This window comes from Pseudorca crassidens, chromosome 15, assembly GCF_039906515.1.
Source record: "Pseudorca crassidens isolate mPseCra1 chromosome 15, mPseCra1.hap1, whole genome shotgun sequence".
Classification (NCBI taxonomy): domain Eukaryota; kingdom Metazoa; phylum Chordata; class Mammalia; order Artiodactyla; family Delphinidae; genus Pseudorca; species Pseudorca crassidens.
The window spans coordinates 81,502,360-81,529,928 of record NC_090310.1 but is presented as its reverse complement, the minus strand read 5'-3'; the positions used below and the strand labels follow the sequence as shown (position 1 = coordinate 81,529,928).

General features: G+C 39.6%; 1 protein-coding gene across 1 annotated transcript in view; it reads right to left on the bottom strand.

The window, feature by feature from the left end:
* The window catches only part of DOK5 (docking protein 5), a 141,203-nt gene that overhangs the window by 46,928 nt on the left and 66,706 nt on the right, over window positions 1-27,569 (bottom strand). The window contains exon 2 of the mRNA XM_067708555.1: window positions 17,704-17,811. Within this exon, the coding sequence (XP_067564656.1) occupies window positions 17,704-17,811 (108 nt within the window). The remainder of the gene's footprint in view (window positions 1-17,703; window positions 17,812-27,569) is intronic.

Here is a 27,569-nt window from a genome sequence, read left to right as displayed (position 1 = left end):
TCTATGGGATCCTCAGCCCTGTCTCAAAGAGGATGAGCTTTCGGGACCACTCGCGTGTAATGACTTCAGTTCAACTTCAGTATGCATTTATTGTCTTTTCCTTATGCCTCAGATCACCCAGAAGTTCTTTCTTGCCAAGTTCAAAACTTTTAAGGAAAACGCTCTCCTGGGTTTTATAGATTACATTTACAGTTTTCTAGATTTTATTTTTCTTCCACAGTGCAGGAGAATAGACACATCCTAAACTTTACATGAATTATGCTCTTTGTGTAGAGATTCACAGAAAAAATGTAAAAATTTCTTCAAGGTGTAACAGCATCAAGGAGGGAACCACTTAAGCACGATTGCAGGAGAACAACATTCCCTCTTCAAGAATCTTCCTTGCATCCATTCGTTCATCAAAATGTTTAATTCATTGTTTATTTACTATTCATTTACTCATTCATTCATTTATTTATTTGTAAAATTTACTCTGTGTCAAGTACTGTTCTATTCACTAGGGATAAGATACGGAAGTTTTGTGCGTTGTTAGTGGTAATGCAAAATGATGCAGCTGCTGTGGAAAACAGTATGGAGGTTCCTCAAAAAAGTAAAAACAAAACTACCGTGTGGTCCAGCAATCCCACTTTTGGGTATATACTCAAAGGAAATTCAAAGGACCTCAAAGGGATATTTACACTTCTGTGTTTACTGAAGTATTATCTACAATAGCCAAGATATGGAAACAACCTAAATGTCCATTGATAGATGAATAAAGAAAATGTGGTATATACCTAGAACGGGATATTATTCAGCCTTAGTAATATTATTTTCTTTCCCTTGTACTTCTTTTTAACTGTTAATTCCTGTTCATGGCAAACAATACCCGTTTCTATTGATGGTAGTTAAGAAAATGTTCTTTTACAGTGAATTTATTTAAACAAAGAAGTGATATGATTTCAAGCAAAAAAATTAAGTACATAAGAGTAGTGGTGATACCGTGACCACAAACAGTTACGAATGACAAATGACTAAAAATTAGGAAAAACACCATCAATCTAACACTCCTAATCTAATACAACTATTATGAAACTGACTTTCATTTCATTTTCTACTGAGTCAACAGTCCAGGTGACAACCAATTGACCTAAAGGTCATAGAGTCACCCAGAACCATTCTCATGTGCTTCGCAGAGGCATGACAGTAAATTTCAATAGAAACTTGGTAAAGATTTGGTGCCCACTTGGTATCCCAAAGGTCACCCATCTGAATAGGACCATTTGTTTTCTTTTTGCCTTTTTTGTCCATTTCATGATTGCATGTCCTAAATGAGAGACAACAAAGCATTTCAAGCCTCATGACCAAAATCTGAAATATGTCTGAGAATTATGATTTAAAGATCAAAAGAACAGTTCCCAAGAGAGGTCTAAATGAGATCCAGTTACAAATTTTCATTACTAACAGAGGGTTTTGATAGTAAGCAGAAAACAAAAAGAAGTCAAATTGTGTGATTAAAAATGGTATATACATAGAGTTTAAATATTTTGACCTATGCTTTTATATCATCTTCATGCTAAGGGAACAGCTGACCAAGTCAGACAATCAAAACAACTTCTGTTTATTTTCTGGGCTGCTACCTGTCTGGTTACTCTTTCAAATTATTCTGTGGCCTCTCAATCTCTAACCTTCCTTTTCTTTTTCCAGGATATATTTAAGCATCCTGACTCCAGAGATTTTTCTCTTGAAATGGAGCTAAAATCTGCCAAAGAAGACCAGAGACATCCATATGGGTTACTGAAAATGTCAATATTAGGACCTTTGAAATGCTTGATTTTCTCTTGAAATTGGGTGTTTACTTTCAAAAGCCCAGGCTAGCTCTAGGCTTAATCTGACTTAATACATCCTGGGCCCAATTCAATCCTTGGACTGATTCAAAATTCATGGAAGGGGCTTCCCTGGTGGCGCAGTGGTTGAGAGTCCGCCTGCCGATGCAGGGGACGTGGGTTCGTGCCCCGGTCCGGGAAGATGCCGCATGCCGCGGAGCGGCCGGGCCCGTGAGCCATGGCCGCTGAGCCTGCGCGTCCGGAGCCTGCGCTCCGCAACGGGAGAGGCCACAGCAGTGAGAGGCCCGCGTACCGCAAAAAAAAAAAAAATTCATGGAAGACAGTGGCTCCTTGAAAATTCTGCTGGTAAGAGATAATGAACACTAAACAGGAGCTTCCCTGATACATAAAATATGTTTATGAGCACAGAGGATGGAAAGATTAAGTAAAGGTAAGACTTGGCAAAAATGATTCTCTCTTTAGAATCTGGAAGTATTTCCAATCAGACCAAAGGCAAATTCTGTACCTCACAGCCACCTTCACTGTCTAGATTGAATTATTTGTTCAAAATCGTCCCTCGCCTCCTGGCCCTCGTGACTCTTTACTGAGTTTGGACTTGGTCACGCAACTTGCTTTGGCCAACAGAATGTGAGCTGATGTGCTCAAGAAGATGCTTTAACTGTGTGTGTAAGTCAGTTCCACTCTCCTTGAGCTTCAGCCCTCCACTACAATAACAATATCCCCCTCCTTCTTCCTGGATCTCTGAATGCAGGACAGATGGACTGCAACTGAGTCAAATTAATCCAGCTATGCTCAATACACCCACAGCCAACCCAGATCCCTCAGGCGACAAGGGCAGAGGATAAAGATGAGCTGCTATAAGCTACTAAGATTTTGGAACTGTTGCCATAGCAGAAGTTGGCTAATACACCCTCTGTTTGATGCCCTTTTGGCCAAGAATTTTCATAGAGTTTTTCTCTCAAATCCCACTGTATAACAATATTGCTTCTAGTACAAAGGAGACCACATTTCCTACTCAGATACATAATAATCCACTAGAACATTGGTTATCATTTTTAATTTAGTAGTTGAATCATTTGGTTTTAAAAATGTTTTTCAAAGAAAATCTTACAGTGTCACCATTATATATAAGTAGAACTAGTCTAACTACATGAGGAAAATGAATCCCACCCTACTCCTCAGTTATAAATGAATCCCACCCTACTCCTCCTCACACGTCACTTCAATCAACCACAGAATGCTGAATGGCTACAATGTAATACTAAATTCTCAGGATGATATAACGTCGTCGGCACTATTATTAAAGCCATTACAAGGAAGAATAGTGAGAATCAGAGAAGTAACTTAATTATGATTTCTCAGGTAGAATGGAAGGGTCGAGCCACACTCAAAGCTAGAACTTCTGGCTTCTATAGATGTATGTTATTTCTAGCAGTACACTCCATAGGGTGTGCTCCTTAAAACATACTATAAGTAAATGAGTGAATAAGTGACTGGCTGAATAAATGAGCAAATGAATAAAACTAAAGTTGCAAACAGTTTTGGAAACAATTAAAAGTTATTTCTGCAAGTTGTAAATCATATCTTGAGAGAGAAAAAAAAAAAGAAATGCAAATCTTAATTCCTAAGGAAAAATAAAGTGCTTGTCAACTCAAAAGAAGACACTCTGAACTAAACTCATCTTTCCTACTTAGACCTTAAAATGCTGAAGAAACTCAGTCTTTCAAAAACCACTTGCTTTTATGTGGGTACACCTGGCACCATGGTTTGCATCCCAAGCTACTGCTCTAGTGAAATTCTGCTTGGGACAAGCAAGGAATCCAAATATCAGGTCCTGGGGATCAAGCACATACAGTAAAAGACAGAAATCTCAAGACCACAGTCCAGTGAACCTTGACACATGTACACACCTGGGCAGCCACCAATGTTTTGACTGACATACAAAACATTTCAGTTAATATCACCACTTCCTGGGTCAGAACTGACCATAGATAAAACCACTACTGTTACCTCCATCACCACTGGTTAGTTTTGCCTTTTAGAAAACTTTATATAAATGGAATCGTATCATATGTATTTTTCTGTGTTTGGTTTCTTTCACCCAATATCATGTCTATGAGATTCATCCATGCTCGGTGATACTTCGGTATCATGTGAATAAGCTGTTACCCAACCACCTTTCAGAGAGTTGTCTTAGCATCCACTGAAGACTCATCTGCATCAAAATACTGTTCCTTTTAATCCAACTGGTTTGTCAACCTAAGTCCCTATATCTATGAGTGCCAGAGTCAAGATAATATTGACCAAGGATGCTTTTACTGTTCCCACCTGCATACTGCTTTTTATTAAAGTAATCTGGAAACACAGGTCATGAATATTACTAGAATCACTATGATTACTCATTTATTTCAAAAATGTGGACTACTGCATTTAATCAGGTGAGCAAGTTTATGTAGAATTTACTGCACGTTTAGTTGATAGAGGTGCCCACCATACACCCTTTATGCATTTGGACAGCCTCATCCTCAGTTTTTAATTTACATTTGTCAGTAGGTGAGCTGGTGTACACAACTGGGTAGCTTACTCAAGAAGGGAACCAAGCCATTTGGGACCTGACCCCATCATCAGTCTCTTTACAGGCATTCCAGAAGGACAGCCAGCTAGCTGTTATCACAACTGCAAGTTCTAACTGTAGTTACTTCGAATCGGAAGAAAATCATGCACAGGTGAATATGGTGGTCCATTGAGGTTACACTTCTAGAGCCTGTTGAGAAGGGTTGCTGGCGATTCTTTGTTTCTCAAAGCTTTTGGTGGCATTTGCAGAGCACCTTATGGGGGACTTCCAATCTTCCCCTTGCACTGAAGCATCCTCCCTTCAATAGAGACTCCAGGCAGATGGAGAAGGCGGTCCAACTCGCCTTTCCTGCGCCAATGCAGAAAATGACAGAAGGCTACCTTGTTGGTGGTGTGCTTTTCTGGCTCTAGCGTGTGATTACATTGGATGGCACTGCCTGAAAATCGGTCTGAACAAACTTTGATTTACTCTTCTCAAGATAGAGCCCGACCACGTGTATTCCTCCCACACACTCTGTGCTCCTGTAAGAGAAATGGATCTCTTTCCAATAGCTGGAGGAAATAAAAAGCTGCACACTGAAGTCTTCACGTAACTCCCACTTACCTACTGGACAGTTCTTTGGGACTTTCAGAATGTTCCTCCAAATACTTCTCTGCACACACAGCCTATTGTGACGCTAGAGGTCATTATATTGAAGAGACACAACTCTAGTGAAACAAAGGCAGTGCACAATTTACTGTTTTCCTTATCTTAAAAGCCCAACTGAAATCCCTCTCATTTCTGTGGTCTTTTCAGTCCCGCCAAGCAAGAACACTTGGGCTTGCTCTTCCTTTGCCCGGAGACACTCTTCCTCTATAGGAAGAGGCCTCACTCCTGCCTTCTTCAGCGACTCACACAACATCTTCTCCTGATGACTGTATTTAAAATTGTAGGGGCTTCCCTGGTGGCGCAGTGGTTAAGAATCTTCCTGCCAATGCAGGGGACACGGGTTCGAGCCCTGGTCCGGGAAGATCCCACATGCTGCGGAGCAACTAAGCCCGAGCGCCACAACTACTGAGCCCGCGTGCCACAACTACCAAAGCCCGCACACCTAGCGCCCGTGCTCCGCAACAAGAGAAGCCACCGCAATGAGAAGCCTGCACGCAGCAACGAAGACCCAACACAACGAAAAATAAATTAATTAATTTTATTTTAGTTTAATTTTAAAAAATAAATAAAATTGCAACACTCTCATTCCACATGCCTATCCCTTTTCCCTGCTTTCATTTCCTCCTTAGCATGTATCAGTCATGCCGACACACTATATATTATACTTTTCCTTTATGCTGGAGTCGAAGCAGGGAGTCCCCTGCTTTGTTCTCTGCTGGATCTCCAGTGACCCTCAACACGCACACGTTAAACGAAAGCCCCGCTTCCCAATCACCATCCCCATCATAAAGACAAGGAGACTGAGGCGCGATGATGTTGTTACCCTGCCAGGGGCTGGACAATTCCTGACCAGTGACAGAGGCAGGATTTGACTCCAAGCAGGCAGACTCTGAATTACATGCCAGATCTTGGGTTCTAAGCCCTTCCTATGGATTATGTTATTGGACTTTTCACATCCTTTCTCACTATGATATTATTCCCATGGTACACAGAAGAGTGTCGAGGTCTACAAAGGTGAATTTGCTGACTCAGCAGGCAAACAGCAGAGCTGGGATTCAAACACAGATGATCCAACGACTCTTTACTAAACCGCTAACTGCCACCAAATGAACATACAGCAACGAATCAGAGAGGCCATCGTTCCTGAGTCAGGCCTGGTGATTCCTAAGGTGGGTCGTGAAGGATGACGGGAAGTTTATGAGGCAGAGAAAGGAAAGATGAATTTCCAGACCAAACAGAGCCTACACATGCACAATCGCGAAATTGCAGTTTGGTACATAAAAACCTGGGGAAGAGCGGCGGTGAGGCGGGCAGCAGTGGGCAACAGACAAAGCGCGGAGCGGGAGCCGCTGGACTGGGGCTGCATCCGAACAGGCCCCGTGTGATGCCGTCAGGAGTTCACTGTGACTCATGAAGTCTGCAGAGCGTACACTAAGAGGTTTAAAGCAAACAAATGGAAGGTAACATCTACGCATTAGAAAGATTCCTCTACAGGCCAGCGGTTCTCAGCCTGGTGGAGATCTCGCACCTCCCTCCTTCCCAGGGGAAAAGATTTCACAAAGTACAGAGATATTTTTGGTTGCCCAAACCGGGAGGTGCTACTGGCATCTAGTGGGTAGAGGCCAGAGATGCTGCTATACATCCTACAGTGAACAGGACTGCCCCACAGCCATAATGTTAACTAACAGTGCAGCGGGTGAAAACCCCATTACAGTAAAAGTAGAGAATGAACAAGGCCGATGAGAGTTCTATGCTCACAGAGTTGACGAGAATGGCGCCCTCTGGAGCTGAGCGGTGGACAGCTGGCTTGGCCATACATGGTGGACTTAACCATGGGGAAGGAAGGGAACATCATGACCAGAGGGCAGAAATGAGGTCCAGAAAGGCCAGGAGGCAACCAGGTAATAGTTATGACTTTAGCGTAGGTTAGCGCGGGAGGAATGGGAAAACAGGGAGAGATTTAAGAACTACTTAATTACCATGCATTTCTTGTTTTCTAGTTTTCTGAGTATCAAAAATCCAAAGTACTATGACTCCCTCAAAGAAAAGAAATATTCGACACTCTCCTAAATTTCTGATAAGTCTTTAAGTATGCCGTGCAATTAGGAATTCCAAAAGAAGGACTGCCAAATCAATTTGTCTGTTTAAAGCCATATTCCAGATGCCTTATTCGTCATAAATGATAGTAGTCATTGAAATAAATGTTTAACAGCCAGCGATGAACAAAGTGGCCATACTTTAAAAGTTTAGTTTGCTACTGATATAGTTTTGCATTAACAACTTGGAGAACAATTACAAATTACACAGTTCAATTTTCTAAATGGATTATTTTGTAACTAGACAGAGAAACGGCTGACATTTTTTCTGGTGTTTCAAGGGAAGATTAATACAATCGGATTTTTAAAAGTACATTCCCTTGAGGAACTGGTATATTCCTGTCAGAATTATGCAAGTCGTCAGCATTGCGTGGGAATATTAAGTATGTTTCTGGTGTGCTGCGAAGTCAAAAGCCATTTAGGAAAACAAGGATTTGATTTCCAATTTTTCCCCTTCTTTTGCTGATGATAATTTACAGATAATGATTTATTTATGTTTACAGACTGAAATGGAGACCACTACCTAAAAGGCAATTTTTCCGCCTTGCTTTTGTAGGCTGTATCCTAATTATTTTTCCCCTTGTGGGACTGAATGAATTAAGTGAGCAATTCACGTTGTATATGCAAATTGTGAAGCTCTGCAGAAGCTTCAAATTATTTCATTCTAAAATAAATAAATAAAGCCATTATCCTACGGAAAATGAAGAGGCATAAATCCCTTTAACTTTTGTAGGTTGCCTTTGAAAATAAAAGTCAGGTAAAAGCAATCCATTTCTGGGTCCGTAATGTTTTCTCAAGTACAGGATTAATAAAATAATCCATTACATTATTATTATTGTTATTACATTATTATTATCTGTTGAAATTTTCAGAGCACTCTGAAAAGCTCTAATAAACATTTCCATTAAAATGTTGCAAGACTTCTTATAATGTGTTCCAAACTTTTTCATATTGTCTTTCCTAAAAAAAGTACCAGTGGGGGCTTCCCTGGTGGCGCAGTGGTTGAGAGTCCGCCTGCCGATGCAGGGGACACGGGTTCGTGCCCCGGTCCGGGAAGATCCCACATGCCGCGCAGCGGCTGGGCCCGTGAGCCATGGCCGCTGAGCCTGCGCGTCCGGAGCCTGTGCTCCGCAACGGGAGAGGCCGCAACAGTGAGAGGCCCGCGTACCACACACACACAAAAAAGTACCAATGGTTTTAATGCAGTGCCAGTAAGCAGGGACAAATGAGAAGAGACATCCCGAGTTCTAATCAAAAGTTGTCAGCATAAAACATTTCTATCCACAAGTCTCCCCTCGGGACCTGGAACACAGCAGTTTAAGCAAACATTTTATAAAAGATTTCTTAAGAAAGAACCAGTCTAGACAGTTATATCCCAGCCCCCATAGAGATGGTTTCATTCTTTCCAAAAATATCTATATGCCCTTGGTCACTTAAAATAAATTGGACTAGCGCCTGTCTGAGGTACAAATTTGGACTGTCTTCCCTGAAGAGTGGAGCTTTACTTGTACACATGAAATAATTTAAATAATCTGTTCATTGTGTCTTCCTTAAAAATAAAAAGCCACACACACACCAAAGTGTACTTACACTGAAAAGTCTGCATCTGAAATTTACAGAGAGAATGGAGTCTGGGGTGAAGGGCACTTCCCTAAGCTGTCCGTGGGTGTGGGATTTTGGATAATCTATCTGGAGACAACTTGGCAGTAGCTACAAAAATGTTAAAGGTACAGGATATTAGCTGACCATCTCACATTTAAGACTTTCCCTTCCAAAAAGATTAGCATGAGCATATAAAGACAGATGCACAAGGTTTTCACCACAATAGAATTTATATTAGTAAAAAATTATAAACCTTTTTGCCCATCAATTTGGGTATTTTTAAACAGATTGTGGTGTATCAATATTAAAGAGTAGTCTGGAGCTGTTAAACTAATGAGGTGCAGACACTACTTATTGACTTAGAATTATAGTCAAAGCATGAGAGAAAGGGTGTAATTAATGTGACCATTTATTTTATCTCATAAACCAGAATATTTTGAATGTGAAAGAAGTTGTTACTAAAAGTTATATAAACACTACAGGATTATCAAAACATCCTGGGGAAATCTGGATTTATGGTCTCCTTAAACACAATATGCATAGTATGTAATGAATTACTCTATTTTTGCTTTAAAAATGTGATCTATATACGTGCGAGAATATGCTTCTATTTGTGTAGAGAGTGAAAAGAGTTTGAGGGATGCACATCAGTCTATTAGTATTTTTTTTTCTGAAGACAGGGACTAGGGGCAAAGGTAGGATTATTTTCTTTCATTTTACTTCATACACTTCAGAATTGTTTACATTTGTTACAAGGAAGATGCAGGATATTTACAATTTTTAAAAATGAGTGACAAGAAAAAAAGAAAAAGAAATCTGCAAAAAAGTATAAAACGAGGTAAGGGGATCTCTATCCTTTGTCAGCACAACTTCTTGTGCAGTAACTTACTTGGTCAACAATATCCTGTAGTTTCTCCCACACCCAGAAACCATTTGACTAATTTTTTTACCAACTTGAGAAAACCCACCCTTTTCCTTTTGACATCATTTACAGAGCGCTTCTGTCTGTTCTTGGATTATAGTCAAGTGTTTCCACATAAACACAAATGTGAAATCACATAGATCAAGTCCTAGAGATACAGGCTTTTAAGAAATTCATGTAAGAAATACATAAGAATGGGGAGGGAAAAGCATTTATACATTCAATGAACTTTGTAGCTAAGTTTGTTTTTTTCTTATTCTTATTTTCCTATGTGCATATGTGTGTTTCTTGAGATAACTAAGTCAAACAAACTAATAGACCAGTGACAGACTAAACAGATTACATTTTCATAAACCCTCAAAAACCTGAGTTTCTTTCCAAAATGCAAGGAAAGCTAATCGTTTCAAATGATTAGTCTAATAATTGTGGGGTAGGAAAAAAACAATTTAAACTGGATGATTGTTTTATCAGATTATAGGCCAAAAATGACTGGTTTACACACAAGTATTTAATTCAAAAGGGCTTTAAATTTAATCCAAATTAAATGAAATAATCACATATAAACTTAGCAAACCATGTACAGGATATGGAGGTTGAACATTACAAAATGCTGATGAAAGAAGTTTTTAAAATTCAAATAAATGGAGTGACCATGTTTATGAACTGAAAGACTTGACACAGAAAAGATGTCAGTTCTCCCACAATTTGATCTATAGGCTTAATATAATTATTTTCAAAATTCTAACATGGGTTTTCTGTAAGCACAGACAAGCTTCATTTAAAATTTTATGGAAAGGCACTAAAATAGCTAAAACAACCTTTAGAAAAAGAATAAGTGGAAGCAATCATTCTACCCAGTATTAAAGATTAGTATATATTTACAGTAATCAAGAGAATACGATACACAGCTCAATGAGAAAGAAAAGAGAACCCAGATATAGACTTCTGCTAATATGCCCAAATGATTTTTGATAAATGTGCAAAAGTAATTCAGTGGGAAAAAATAAATATTTTTCTTTTAAAAACAAATTGTATTGGAACAATTGGGCAACCTTAGGTAAAAAGAATGAAACTCAACCTACGTCTCACACCTTATACAAAAATTAAACTCAAAATGAATCATGAACTTAAATATATAACTTAAAACTATAAAATTTTAGAAAAAGAAAATGTTCAGGATCCAGGGCTAGGCAAAGAGTTTTTAGACTTGACAGCAAAAGCATAATCCATAAAAGTAAAAGTTCAAATACTGGACCTCATTAGAATGAAAACTTTTGTTCTGCAAAAGATCCTGTTAAGAGGATAAAAGATAAGCTATGGAAAAGAAAATATTTGCAACCACATACCTGACAGAAGAGTAGAATCGAGACCATAAAAAAATCACCAAAACTCAATGGTTAAAAAAAAATCTATTAAAAATTGGTAAACATGTATGGAGAGATATTTCATAGAAAAAGACATACAGATGGCAATTAAGTGCATGAAATTATGTTCAACATCATTAGCCATTAGGGAATACAAATTAAAACCACAATGAGGTATCACTATCAGAATGACTAAAATAAAAATAGTGATACCACCAAATGCTGGTGAAGATGCAGAGACACTGGATCAGTCATTCATTGCTGGTAGGAATGTAAAATCCACAGCCACTCTGTTAAGACAGGTTAGCAATTTCTTATAAAAATAAACATGCAGCCACAATATGATCCAGTAGTTGCACTCTTGGGAGTTAATCCAAGAAAGATAAAAACTTTATCCATAATAATAAAAAATTAGAAACAACTAGTTCTTCAGTGGATGAATGTAAATAAACTGTGGTACTCCATACTATGGAACATTGCTTAACAATAAACAGGGACAGAATATTGAAACACACAACACAACAACCTGGATGACTCTCAAGGGGATTACATGGCTCACAGCAGCACTATTGAAAATAGCCAAGACATGGAAGGAACTCAAGTGCCCATCAACAGACAACTGGATTAAGAAGATGGGGTGTGCATGTGTACACACACACACACACACACACACACACACAGTGGAATATTGCACAGCCATAAAAAAGAATGAAATACTGCCATATGCAGCAACATGGATGAACCTAGAGAATATTATGCTTAGTGAAATAAGTCAGAGAAAGACAAATACGGTATGATATCACTTATATGTGGAATCTAAAAAAATAATACAAATGAATTTTTATGCAACATAGAAACAGACTCACAGATACAGAAAAGAAACTTGTGGTGACCAAAGGAGAGAGGAGAGAGGGGAGAGGGGAGGGACAAATTAGGGGTACGGGATTAACAGATACAAACTACTACATATAAAATAGGTAAGCAAGAAGGATATAGCACAGGGAATTACACCCATTATCTTGTAATAACCTATAATGGAGTAGAATCTGTAAAAATGCTCAATCACTTTTTAGATTCCACATATAAGTGATATCATATTTGTCTTTGTCTGACTTACTTCACTCAGTATGACAGTCTCTAGGTCCATCCATGTCACTGCAAATGACATTATTTCATTCTTTCTTATGGCTAATATTCCATTGTATATATGTGCCACATCTTCTTTATCCATTCCTCCATCGATGGACGTTTAGATTACTTCTATGTCCTGGCTATTGTAAATAGTACTGCAATGAACATTGTGGTGCATGTATCTTTTCGAATTATGGTTTTCTCCGGATATATGCCCAAGAGTGGGATTGCTGGATCTCATATGGTAGCTTTATTTTTAGTTTCTTAAGGAACCTCCATACTGTTCTCCATAGTGGCTGTATCAATTTACATTCCCACCAAGAGTGCAAGAGGGTTCCCTTTTCTCCACACCCTCTCTAGCATTTATTATCTGTAGATTTTTTGATGTGGCCATTCTGACCTGTTTGAGGTGATACCTTATTGTAGTTTTGATTTGCATTTCTCTAATAATTAGTGATGTTGAGCATCTTTTCATGTGCTTTCTGCCCACCTGTATGTCTTCTTTGGAGGAATGTCTATTAAGATCTTCTGCCCATGTTTTGATCGGGTTGTTTGTTTTTTTGATATTGAGCTGCATGAGATGTTTGTATATTTTGGAGATTAATCCCTTGTCAGTCGCTTTGTTTGCAAATATTTTCTCGCATTCTGTGGACTGTCTTTTCGGTTTTTTTATGGTTTCCTTTGCTGTGCAAAAGCTTTTAAGTTTAATTAGGTCCCATTTGTTTATTTTTGTTTTTATCTTCATTACTCTAGGAGGTGGATCAAAAAAGATATTGCTGGGCTTCCCTGGTGGCGCAGTGGTTGAGAGTCCGCTTGCCGATGAAGGGGACACGGGTTCGTGCCCTGGTGCGGGAAGATCCCACATGCCGCGGAGCGGCTGGGTCCGTGAGCCATGGCCGCTAAGTCTGCGCGTCCGGAGCCTGTGCTCCGCAATGGGAGAGGCCACAGCAGTGAGAGGCCCGCGTACCGCAAAAAAAAAAAAAAAAAAAAGATATTGCTGTGCTTAATGTCAGAGAGTGTTCTGCCTATATTTTCTTTTTTTTTTTTTTCTGCCTATATTTTCGTCTAAGAGTTTTATAGGGGGAAAGGGGGCGGCAAGGATAAATTGGGAGACTGGGACTGACATATATACACTACTATATATAAAATAGATAACTAATAAGGACCTACAGTACAGCACAGGGAACTCTACTCAATACTCTGTAATGGCCTACATGGGAAAAGAATCTAAAAAGAGTGGATATATGGTACATGTATAAGTGAATCACTTTGCTGTACAGCAGAAACTAGCACAACATTGTAAATCAACTATACTCCAATAAAAATTAATTGAAAAAAAAACGGAATCACTAGGCTGTACACCTGAAACTAACATAATATGTGTATATCCACTTTACTTAAATAAATAAAGTGAGGTTAGCTGAAAAAGGAAAAAAGAGAGAGAAAGAAAAGAAAAAAAGGGAAAAGAGAAAGTAGGTTTACCGAGCCCAGGGTCAGCATACTTCCCACCACACTAACTGCCTTGGTCTCAAAAACAACAGACAATCGTCTCTCCACTTAGATTTCTTCCCAGTTGTTATTCACCTCAAAAAAGTAAAAGTGGGCACAGAAATTCTCAACCCCCCTTCTGCTTGGTGTAAGCAACTTTGATTTGCTGAGTGAAAACAATAAACTTGTGTTTCACAAGAAGGTCAGGAAGTCGCTGGAATCCTTTGTCTCAAACTTAGACAGTGATGTATGTCAATTATCTCTCAATAAAACTGGAAAGAAATCAATGAAAAATAAAGTCACTGGAGTCTTAATATCGTTGCAATTACAGTTAATCAAATTCACAGCCGTCTCTGACAGCTGTGGGTGCTTGAGGGGTGCTTCGCAGAAGAAGACATGAAAAATGAATGGTTCTGTATGTGCATTATTTATATATTTATTTTCCAATTTTTTATGAGAGCACCTTTAGCTCCCTTGTCAGTGAGGAAAGCACCAAGTTTTAAAATTCTACAGACAATTTCTTGCTTTGAAAACTTCTAAAATGAATCACATACATAAAGCTGGCATTTTTTCCATAATAATATCTTTAAAAGTGAAACAAAAGAAGCTCTATATTCCCATAAATGCTACAGACGTCCTACAGGAGAGATATGGGTGTATATGCCACATCATCTATGTGTTGATCAAACAGCATAATATACAGTTCTTCAATTCTTTTGGAAATTGCTTTATTTGTGTTCAAATGAACTCTGAAATCTGTTCACGGTGTGCTACTTATCACCCTACTATTATCAAGATTCATAAATTACACAGAATTTAGATAAAAAATGCACATCTCAGAGTTACTCTAGCTTTTTATATATCCCCGAGAGATTAATACTAAACGTATGAGGCCTGAAAGAGTAAGGAGATGAATAGGCTACAGGAACTCATCAAGGGCTTGGAGGCTTAGCGTAGATAATTCTTCCGTTCTAATGCTTTGAGCTTTGGTTAATGACTATTATAGATGAAAGAGAATGTGGCTTATCACATTCCCCAAAGATCTGCATATTAAATTCCAAAGCCAGCAGGTAGAATTCTGGGAAATAGGGCAAGTTTGTCCTCAATCTCCCCTTACTTGTTTCACATTCAAGGGGAATCTTTTCAATCCACTTTGGTTTTACATTTGAGTCTGTCCTCATAAAACTTCCCAATCCTGGCTTTCTGTGCTCCCATCCCCACACACCCCATTTCCTCCAAATCAAAATTCCTTTTCCTGGTTTCAGATTTCTCAAGATTTTCTGATAAGCTAAATAAAAGTGTGACACAAAGACATCTACATGTATTCCATGTCCTCTGTCGATTATATACATAGCTTTTCAATCAAGAGTTTAAAAAGTGTCTGCTATGTGTTAGGCCCTGATAAGGAGTAGAAGCAGACTTACGCCCCCACCAAAAATATCTCTGCCCTTGTGGAGCTTATTTTTGGTGGTATTGTAGTAAAGACAATAAGAAACAGTCAAGTAGATATGTATGTAGTGATAAGTGCTAAAGAGAAAAACAAAGGGAGATGGAGAGGGAGGGTGTCCAAGAATTCCATTTTAAATAATGGGGGTAGGCGATGGCTTCACGTAGAGGAGGAATATGAACAATGACCCGAAACAAAGGATGTGAGCTTTGAGGATATTTGCTGGGAGAGCCAAAGCAAAGGGAAGAGCAAGTTCGAAGGTAGGAATGTGCTTGGCATGTTCTGCGGAGAGTGAGGAGCCCAGGGCACCTGTCGCAGAATAAAGTTGGATTGGGGAAACCGTGCAGCTGAAGTTAAACAGGCGACAGGCAGTCACATGAGTGATGTGTAGGCCATTTTAAGGACTTGGCTGAAGGTTCCGAGCTAGAGTTTCAGGATGTGATATAAGTGTTTGGAATAGACTTCAGAGGGCTGGGAATTAGGCAGCCTGGTGGCTTCGACCACAGCAGGAGCAACAGAGGTTGTAAGAAACATTCAGAGTCTCTCTGCAGATTGAACACAGAGCCAATACCATCTGCTGATGGACTGGATTTGGGGAGTTCCTATAAAATACTCCTCACCTGTCCTCTTCTTTCTCTTAGGAACATATAGGTCTGTAAGCAAAATACAGCCTATTTATTCTTCTGCATTCAGAAAGGTTGGTATAGGGGATTGTGAAGAATCAGATATTTCTGGAAATATATGCAACTCCACCAAAACAAGGAAGCACTGATCGACATCAGTGGCCACACACAGTGAGCAAAGAGAACGAATCTGACGGTACCCTAGTCCATTCAGGCTGGTGTAACAAGTCACCACAGGCTGGGTGGCTGAAAAACAACAGAAATTTATTTCTCAGTGTTCTGGAGTCTGGGAAGACCAAGGTAGAGGCACCGGCAGATTCAGTGTCTGGTGAGGACTTGCTTCCTGGTTCATAGATTCTGTGTCCTCAGCTGGCGGAAGGGAGGAGGGAGCTCTCCCGGGTCTCTTTGATAAAAGCACTAATTTCATTCGCAAGGGCTCCACTCTCATGACCAAATCACCTCCCAAAGGTCCCACCTCCACATACCATCACGACTGGGGATTAGGTTTCAACACAGGAATTTGGGTGGTTGGGACACAAGCACACAACCCAGAGCAAATGGAGACTGTAAAGTTATAGACTGGCTGGGATTCTTAAGAGAAGAACTGATGTATAACCACAAGTTCTGGCTGCCTAGGGGTGAAGCCTTTGGATGACCTTGTTAATTATAGGGTGAAGGCAATGAAGAATCAATGATTTTCAACCACAGCGGAAAGTCTAGTCACCAGGATGTGATGGACCTGAGAGGTGGAGGAGAGGAATCAGTGCCAGGTAAGGGAAGGAGAAAGGAAGCAACTCTGTCCTTGTCCTAGAGATAAACCAAACACCCCTGTGGGCACCTTGAGCTCCGCTTTAAGGCAAGACCTCTCAAATTAAAATGAAGCACGTCATTCCTATATCATTGTTCGCCATCTTGTTACGAGAACAGACACTGGGTATGCACGGGATAAATGGGACATATTACATCTGGTTCAAAATGACTGGACATCAATAGTTTCAGGTGTTATAGAAATGGAGAGACTGGCTCAAGATTATTTTCAAGGGTTCAAAGTTATGCTCTCCCTGGCTTCCTGGATCACCGCTCCTAAATAATAGATTCGCAACAACTCCTTCCTGAGGACAAAAAAAATTTTATTTGAATAGTGGTAATATCTGGCATATGGAGGATAAACAGTAGAGGAAATCTAGACTCATACAGAAGTGTAGTTGGGTTCTCCTTTGGAGAGAAGGAAGGCTGGAAATGGGGCTGACCTTGGAAGGCAGAACTTCGCTATGAAATAGTGGGGAAATGAAGCACATGGAAGATGCTACTCTTGACTCCCTTTCCTACTTATCTCAGAAGTCTTGCTCTGTGCTTCTCCTTCCCTTATGTCTATATAGATGCACCTTTAAAGCATAGCATACACTTTATGTCTCTAAGCTGAGAAGGAATACAGCTTGTTCTACTGCTTTTCATTATTGTATAAACCAAGGTGTCAACACAGGCCCTTAGTAAGATGTTGGAAAGTCACCACTTTTGGAGAATTTGCACAAAAGGGAAGGTTATTCACTTTCCCTCACCTGGCTAAATTTCTGTGCTACTGGATCCACCTCTTCCAGCTTCTTCCCCTCCCTCCTCACCCCACATTCCAAGCACTGACTGAGGATCTATTCTGTATCAGGCACTGTGATAGACATAATGAGATCCAATCCCGACCCTCCAGGGGCTTCAATGTTGGGAGAAGGGCCTACCACGCAATTGAAAATTTACAAAACATGGTGATTTCTACAGTAGAGATTGGAAAAACACCACCAGAAGAGGGACTTCACATCAGTCAGTTATTTTAAACAATGAGCAAGTAGATATTATTTTAGAGATGTTTTGTCCTTGGAAAAAGTATCATTTGTACCTTTGTTAAAAAAGCAAGACAAGTTTTCAGACTCAATGAACTTGAGTTCCTTAGTTATGAACAGATTTCTGGAAAGCTACAACAATCGAGTCTTACCTTATGATAACATCTAAAATATGCAGCACGTTCATCGGAAAATTTCTCCAGTCTTTTTGGACCTTTGCTTGAAGCTTTCTTGAATACTAACCAACATCGTTGATAAATCTGCAAGGAAATACAAAGACAGCACTCAGCATCACTACTGACTCAGATATTACTGGCATTTACATTTAGATATTTTCTTTTTTGATGTTTTCACCTGTAAAATATTCATAAGCCATAAATGTGATGTTGCTTTGGGAAAATAAAATTTTAAAACCCCAAGCTGTTTCCACAATGGGTGTATTATGTCGTTCAGAAAACCACTGGAATCAAAAGAAAATAAGTATTTGGAGGCAAATTTCTTCATACTTTGACAATAACACCAGTAGACAAAACACTGCAGAAAAACTCCCAGAAATAAAAATCCCAAATCAGCGCAAATAATATAAGTATTTACGGCACACACTCTAATTTCAAATGCCATTATATATGGAAATCATAGGCCTGATATATGCCAAAGACTTTAAGTCCTAGAAAGAGACAGTCCCTATGTGTCATGTGACATTCCTCATAACTGACGGTCAAGAGTTGGGCCAGACACTAGACTAGCTAATAAATGCTGAAGAACACCAACCAGATTCTCCCTCAGAAAATTCAACCCAGAGACTCAAAGATTATTGCCAGGCTAGGGTGCAGTCCAAGTTAATACTGTAAAAAGTTAATACTGTAAATTAAAGGAAAGAGAATTTCTGTTATTTCTTAAATATCCAAAGATATCAGTAAAATCATTAAAATCAATTCTATTGGCTTTCATCTTGCATAGTCACTGAACTTACCAAGGGTCATAAAAACATGGACAAAAGTGGAAAAGCAATGGAGGGAGGGTAGCCTTTTAAACAAACGGTGCTCAAATAACCGAATATCCATAGGGAATAAACAAACTCCTTAACCCAAAACACTCATACAAAACTTAACTGAGGAGGGAGGGAGATGCAAGAGGGAAGAGATATGGGAACATATGTATATGTATAACTGATTCACTTTGTTATAAAGCAGAAACTAACACACCATTGTAAAGCAATTATACCCCAATAAAGATGTTAAAAAAAATACAGCTATTCGAAAAATTAAAAAAAAAAAACGTAACTGAAAATGGACTTAAATATTTAAAAAACTATTAAAAGTTTAGGGGGAAAAAAGGAGGAAATGTTTGGGATCATGGTCTGAACAAAGAGTTCTTAGACCTCATACCAAAAGCACAATCCATAAAAGAAAACGTTGCCACCTTGTACCTCATCAAAACTTAAAACTTTTGCTATGTGAAAAATTCTGCTAAGAGAATGAAAAGACAAGCTACAGACTGGGAAAAAAATATCTGCAAACCACATATCTGACAAAGGATTAGTATCTAGAATATACAGAGTCCTCATATCTCAATAGTAAAGAACCAAACAATCCAATTACAAAATGGAAAAAAGACAGACATTTCACCAAAGAGAATATACAGATGATCAAGAAGCACATGAGAAAATGTTCAACATCATTAAGGCGTCATGGAAATGTAAATTAAAACCACAGTGAAACATCAGTACACACCTATCAGATTGGCTGAAATAAAAAATAATAATAATGCCACCAAATGTTGACAAGGATGCTGAGAAACTGGATCACATGTTGTAACACATTGCCGGTGGGAACGTAAAATGGTGCAGCTCTGACACACAGTACGGCAGTTTCTTAAAAAACTAAGCAAGCAACATAGGACTTACAGTTGCACTCTTAGGACTCGATGCCAGAGAAATGCAAACTTCCCACACACAAAAAAATGTGAACATGAATGTTCATAAGCAGCTGGATTTGTAACAGCGCAAAACTGGAAACAACCCATCTGTTCTCCAATGGGTAAATTGTTAAACAATTTGGGGAACACCCATATCATAGAATACCACTCAGCTATAAAAACAATATGAATGCGTCTTCAGAGAATGATGCTGGGTGGGGGGAAAAAAGCCAAACCCAAAAGGTTACATACTGTATGAATGCATTAATAGCGTTCTTGAAATGACAAAATTATAGAAATGGAAATTAGATTAGTGGTTATCAGGGGTTAGGGGTGTGTGAGAAGGGAGCAGAATGGAAGAGGGGCTGTCTATACAGGTAACATGAGGGATCCTGGCAGTGATGAAACTGTCCTGTATCTTGACTCTATGAATGTCATTATCTTGGTTATAATATTGCATTGTTGTTTCAAAGATGTTACCACTAGGGAAACTGGATAAATGGTATAGGATCTTTGTGTAATAGTTCTTACAACCAAATGTGAGTCTACAATTATCTTAAAACAAAATGCTTATAAATTTTTAACAAAAAATATAAAAGATCTTAAAAATTACAGCCTAATCTAATAACAGTTACCTAATTCTTTTGCTACCAGACCGAAGTCTAATTAACCACTAGACTACATAACTTTAGAAAGCCAAGTGGCAAGAGCCATTGGTAAGAATTCAAACCCAAAATCCTTTTCAGGGTGGAGAGTCAGCCATGCAAATTAACATTTTCAGGGCTATGGTTGGCAAATAGAAGACTTACCAACATCTCACTGAGGTCTGAATAACAGATGAGATCACCAGCTCCCTTAAAACCTAACCACCAGAGAAAGGACTGTAATTACATCGGGAAAGACTGTCACCCTGATTGTTCAAATAAAGGATGTGGAAATTAGGTCTCTCACTGTCATTCTATTATTGGCAAACCCTTTCTTCTGGACATGGCCCTGAAAATGTGTTAAAGGCAGCACGCTAAGGTATGCAAGAAATATGCCTACTATGGGGAAAAAAATATTTTCACCAAAGGGGATATTTTATATTTCCTAAGTATGCCTCAACTTTTAGACCCAATCTTGAATGACAGTATTTCTACTTAAAAAAAAAAAAAAAAAAAAGTATTCATTTTCTTCATTTCTTCTGTCTGAAGTCTATCGAACACAAGCTAAAGATTCCTCAATTTCAGCAGGCCTAGTGATGTCCATCTTTGATTCATCCATATTACACTTAGGGGATTTTTGTTTTTCTTTTGTTCTATTAAGTATCAACAGTAATAGCAAAAGTGCAATGCTATAATCAAATAACTGCAAGAGTACTATTGTATAAATTCACATGCAATATTGCTTATAACTATTGGCTGGAAAGTCACCCCGGAACAGATTAAAACATGTTGGTTCATCAGGAGATAAGGAAAACCCCAAAACTTGGTTTATGAAAAGGGGGTTCAGTGATTCTCCGTGTTGGCCCAGCCTCACTCAAGACAATTGTTAATTATGCAGATTCCTAGAGATTAGCCAAGTCGACTGCATCAGAACCTCTTGGGGTAGGGCCAGACTGGCTCTGTACCTTATTCCCCAGGGATTTTGTTTGTAATATGCAAACCAATGCCATGAATATTCATAAACACTTTCAGACAACCCAGTGCTTCCCACGTGGGACGGACAACAAAGAGCCCTCCAACAAATGCTCCATCCAGGACGAGGGCCTCTGGGCTGTGTGGTTTCCAACAAGCGATGTGCAGTCGCTTTGGACGTGGAGCAGCGTGAGATGCTGTCCTGAGACACGGTGAAGGTGAACGTGAAATCTGCTGAACTACAGTAAGTTCCCCATTTCACCTGCCCTACACTCTCGGTCCCAAGAACAGAAGAGCCACCAAGTATCAGAGAATTAAAAACTTGGCCTCAATATTTCAAAACTGGTTAGAGGAGATGAAACAGGAGGACTCACTGAACATGGGAACATGTGGAGACAAGTTGGAGTAACACTGACATGGTTAAAAGGGCCACAATTGGAGAATAATCTCATTTGCATAATAGCATAGGGCATTTTTTTCTTAAATTAATTCATTCAACCATCTCCTTCATACTTCATATAACACATCCACTGACCATCTATAGTATTTTTGAGCTAACATTTTTCTTTCAATTGACTTGTTTTTAACTAAAAAATGTTTATCCCAACCATGAGAGCAAAGTGCAGTTTCAAACTGGACATGAGGAGTAGGGAATCCTAATGATAACTATACTCTTAGAGAATCTAATGATGGAATAATTTTCACGTTGAAATATCTCACCTTCTCTGCAGCAGGGTTCCGCAGTCTCGGCACAGCTGGCATTTTAGACAAGGTAATTTGGGGTAGTGGGAAGGGCAGGGCTGCTCCTCCAACTGGATGCCAGCAGCACACCCCTCCTACCCTGCTGACAACCGGAACTGTCTCCAAACATTGCCAAATGTTCCCTGGGGGGCAAAGTCAGAACCACTGCTACAGGTGAGTGCATGCTGAGCCACGACTGCAGAGTTGAAGAATATGACGTTATGGGAATATCTGCAAAGTCCTGGCTTTGGACAAGTCAATCCACACAAGCCACTGTCAAAGCTAAAACAGACAAGCACATCACCCAGCTCTGACAACCTGAGTGGATGTACATGAGATTTAGCAGTTACATAAAAATCTCCTTCAGTGTGTGTTTTCTTGGTGGTGGTGGTAGTTTTACTACACCTAATTTTCAGCCTTAAATTGTCATCAAACCATATATGATTTCTGTTATTTTTTCCATTGTCTTCCCTTTCTTTAAAACTTGAAATCCTTAATAACTAATTAGCTCTGGTTTCAAATCTCTGATATTTTTACTAGCTACTTTTCCTAACAAAGTCTAGTCTGGTAAATTCACCAAGGTTTCCAGGGCCAAGGAAGAGCTGAAACAATTTAGAATTTGCTTGGAGTTTCTAATTTCATTAGCAGTCCATCACAATGTCTTGAACAACAGAGTCACAAACTAAACATCTATAGGACGTATCTTTTTTTTTTTTTTTTTTCTTTTTTGGCCATGCCACATGGCTTGTGGGATCTCAGTTCCCTGAGCAGGAAACTCCCTATAGGATGCATCTTATGAAGATAACAGAAAGCAAATTTTGGTCACAAAATTTCTGTTAAAAGGAAAATTATATACTGCCTTTACATAAGCTCAAGAAAAGCAGAAAGCTTAAGTAAGATGTGACCATTTAGGACTTCACAGTCTAGTGCAAGTATCAGCAAACTTTTTTCTGTAAAGGGCCAGACAGTAAATATTTTAGCCTTTGAGGGTCACAGGCCCTTGTTGCAACTACTGAATTCTGCAGTGGTAGCATGAAAGCAGCCATAGGAGGATATATGTAAATGAAAGGTGCAGTTATCTTCCAATAAAACTTTATTTAAAAAAACAGACAGTGGGCCAGATGTCACTCACAGACTGCAGTTTGCCAACCTCTGGTCTTTGGTAGTATTTCTCAACTGTTTAAGCTCAGGTCAGCTTTTGATGAACATAAAAATCTGATTGACACGTCCCTCTTCAGGGAAAGAGGGGAGGAAATATCTCCCAGGTGAGGATCCCCATATATCCCATATCTCCCCACAAGCCAAATTTAACTTCAACTTCTATTAAAATGTTGACTTGATGCCTTTCAATGCCCTCCACCACATACTCCACACGTTTCTGGTCTCGACGTCTGCTGCTGGGACCCACTGCTCTACAATGGCTGCAGATGCTGTCCTAAAGAGGCCTTTTACAGGCAGGGACATTAGCATCTCAGCTCTACCTTTTTATAGTTACCGTATTCTACGCAGGGAAGGTGCTCTTTGGGGAGAAAAGGTAAGTTAGGACTGTTTTCCAAATTGCCAGCATCCGCTTCCCGTACGCAGATTGATTTTTCTCTTCTCAGGGCATTCTCTCCAATTCTAAAGATATATCCTCAGTCTTCTAATGCTAAATTAGCCTCATTTCTCACACTCTAATCCTGTTTTTATTTATTCTCCAAAACAAATCAAATATTCTTCTTATCCAGGGTGTAACAACACCTAGCATTGGTCGAACCCTTTGTGCACGGCAGAATGCTAATCCCTCCTTGTGCATTATCTCAACTAACCCTACCAACAGCCCTATAAAACAGATGCTGTTATTATTCCCATTTTACAACGAGGAAATAAGGCCTTAGTGAGGTTCCTCACTGAGTACTACTCAAGGGCATGAAACTGGTAGAAACAAGCCAGCATTCCAACCTTGGTTTGCTTGATTCTGAAGAACAAGCTCTTAACCATTCCTCCAGGATTTTCCCAGAAAAGTTGATCTCCTAGAGATGCATAAACTTATGCTGAGGGTCGAGCTGTCTGTAAGAAGTTGATTTTCATGCTTATCATAATCTAAAAAGAGACATTTAGCTGTAACCATATGCTCTTTCATCTGGACGACGACTTTATCGTCTAGCTATTTTGGTGTGACATTTGCATTTGTGATTTTAAGTTCCCTGGCACCAAGTGTTCACCAAGAGTGATAGTTTTTAATGGAGTATTTCTGCAATTGGGGTCTGAAGACCCTATTCCAGGACTGCAAGTTAGCCTAGCAGTTTGTAAGATGTGTTTTCTTTGAAAAAGAGTTCCACTCTCTCCCTCCTTAAGTAACAAAGTATTCAGTATCCTTGACTGCAGTCCAGAAACTCAAACGTGCCGAGTATTTCTAACTATGTGGTAAGTATCTCATGTTAAGTTCTCAGCTTTTCTTGGCCTTCCTTCCCTCTCTAAACTTTAGTCTCTTGTTATTCATTAGTTACAGCTGCAGTAAACCAATGTCCTGGCTAGCTGGCTCCCTGCTGGTATGTGTAGTCAGCTCCCTATAGAGCTGACCAGTCACTTCTCTAGGAGTGCCCAGTCCTCCACTTTGGCCAACGATGCATGGCCACAGTAAGTAGCTGCCCACCCAGAGTCCTGGGCTCCTCTGTGACTGATAAAACACCACAATCCAAGTTCAACCCAACAGCCATAGAAATTGGTGTTGGATGATGCAATCTGGAAGCAGAGGGATAATCCCCCCTCCATCCTGTCTGCCACTGTCTGCAAATAATCCTTCCACAATATTAGAATTTTGACCGGGATGATCTCTGAGACCAAGATGCTTAAAATTTTCTAGTCTTATGAAGGACTCTGTCATTATGGGATTTCAGAAGGTGACAGATGAAGAGTATAAGAGAAGTAGTTCTTTGGCATCGTGGAATCGTAACAGGTAGGCTGCTACCAACTCCATCTACCAAGATAATGAGCTGGTTCAGAATTATGTATTTTATGAGGGGAAAAAATCTTTTCATTGAGTAAACAACATGACTCTATGCCTATCATTTATATATACCTTTCATTTATAAGGAAAGAAATGCTAATTTGGAGAAGGTTTTGCACAGTGGGTAGCAAGGTTCATTTTAAATTCACTGCAAAGAAAAACACCTGTAAAAATGAGATAATTAATCATAAAATAAAATTTGTACAAAGAGGATTAAAAATACTTCAAAAGCATCCACAGGCAATAAATTACCAATCCTTTGCTGACGGTGAAGTAAAGTAGCACCTTTCTAGACGGTAAATCATGCCTACCCTTTGACCTGGAAATACCATTTCTAGAACTTTCCCCTGAGGAAATCATTGAGGAAATATGCAAACATATGGGAATAGGGTTCTTTGGCATAAAAACTGAAAGCGCTCTAAATGTTCCAGGGGACTAGCTTAATTAATTATGGCATCTCTGTAAACTAGAAACTTCCATCATTAAAAATGACGTTGTAAAATAATATTTATACCATAGAAAATGCTATTAGTAAGTTATTAAGTAAAAAAAAGTAGGTTGTCCCTGCTTTTTAATCTGTTTCTACTCCAGTATATATACTCATTCAGTAAATAAGGTCCAGTTGCTCCTCCAAAAGGGCTGAGAGCTATCTACATTTCCACCCTTCCCCACCTCCCCTCACACACACACACACACACACACGCACGCACGCACACACGTGCACATACACACACAAACATGCACACACGATGACAGGACGAAAATGTCTGCTTCGATGGAAAACTATGCGTTCTCTAGGACACACACATCCAGTATTATCTGCTTCTGATTCTGTGGGAGCTATTCTACAACTCTAAACTGTAGATTACTGATAGAAATGCAAAATAATTCTAGTCCATAAAGATGCAAATTCTGTAGAGGTTCTGTTGACTTCCCTCCCCCACTGTCACGAAGCTAGTTTTGCCTCCTTGGGAACATGCATTTCACTATGCTGGATATATAAACATGTAGGTTCTTTGGATTCCCCTTAGAACTAGTTATTATAATATTCTGTGTTGCTCTCTCATTCAATTAATAAGCTAAGTAGAATCTTCAACACGTGCTCTTTCTACATCTGTATGAGAGTCATGATAAAAACAGTTAACTGTTTTCGAAAAAAAAATTTTAACACAATCCGTCGGTCACTGAGTCCTGTGTATTTCACCTTCTGGTTAAACCTGGAATATCTGTTTTTCTGCAGGGACCACCACCCTAATCTAAGCCACCACCTCCTGAGCTTCAGAGTTTCTCTGCTTTCATTCTTGCCACTTTTCAATCCACTTTCTGCAGGACATCTGGGGTGACCTTTAAAACACTCATCTGACCACATCAATCCACTGCTTAAGCATTTCTGTGCCTGTTGCCTTTGGGGTAAAAAACCAAAGTCTTAACAAGACATTCCAGAACCTGCAAAAACTGGCCCCCTCCCTACCTTTTTTGCCTTATTTTGCTGACTTCTTCATTTATATATTCTTCACATGTAACTATATACACATATTTTTAGTAATAATCAAACAAGTAATACAAGGTTATTTGGAAAAATTCTCATAGAATCAGTATTGGCCACCAGCTGTTCTTGCCACACATAGGAAACCCTTCCCTTGTCAGACAAAGCTGACCACTGTAGAGAGTGGACACTGTAGAGAGGGAAACGTGACGGCTCCTTTCCTTCTCTCCCCAATGCCTTTCTGTCCCCCGGATCCACACAGGAGGAAGAGAAGTAAGAAACAGGAGAGCTGCCTGAAGAAGCCATACACAGTTAAATGTCCTTATTTAGCTTCTACTTTTAAGCAGCCTTAGAGAAAAAAACCAAACTACTCTAAGAAATGCTAGAGAATCTTGACTACTGGGTGAGCATTCTATTCAAACAAAAAACTGGGGAGCTGATATCACTCATTAATTCATTCAACAAATATTTACTGGGTGCCTACCATGTGCCAAGCACTGTTTAGGTACTAAGGACACGGCTATCAACGAAGTGGAGGAATCTGCTGCCTTCCTTACGCTTACAGACAACCAATAAGATGACATGATATATATGCATACATACATGTTCATGTGTCTTACAGTACACAGGTAATATGTCACAATATGTCATATGGTGTTAAGTACCATGAAGGAAAGTAAGCCAAGAGAGTAGATGAGAATTGCTAGTGGTATTTCAATTTTAAATAGGGCAATCAGGGAAGTTCTCAAAGAGAAAGTGACGTCTGAGCAAAGACCTGAATGAGACAGGAGGTTTGGGGGAAGGGGGTGCTAAGCAGAAGCAGCAGCAAACGGGCCTTGACACAGAAACATGCCTGGCGTGATGAAGCCATCAGAAGTCCAGAGAATTCAGAGATGGTGGTGGTGGGTAGGCCTTATGGGTCTTATTGTAAAGACTCTGAATTTTTCTCTGCATGAGATGGGAAGTGAGATGGAGGGTTTTGAATGGAAGTAATATGATCCAATTCACTTTTAAGAACACTGCAGGGAACTAAAGGCAGAATCAGGGAAACTAGTCAGGAGGCTGCTGCTGCTATAAATCACATGGGAGGTGAGGGTGCCTTGGGTCAGGATGGAGGTGGGGAAGGGAACGAGAAGTGGTCTGAATCCGGTTATATTTTTTGTTTTTTGATTTTTTTTGCGGTACGCGGGCCTCTCACTGTTGTGGCCTCTCCCGTTGCGGAGCACAGGCTCCGGACGCGCAGGCTCAGCGGCCATGGCTCACGGGCCC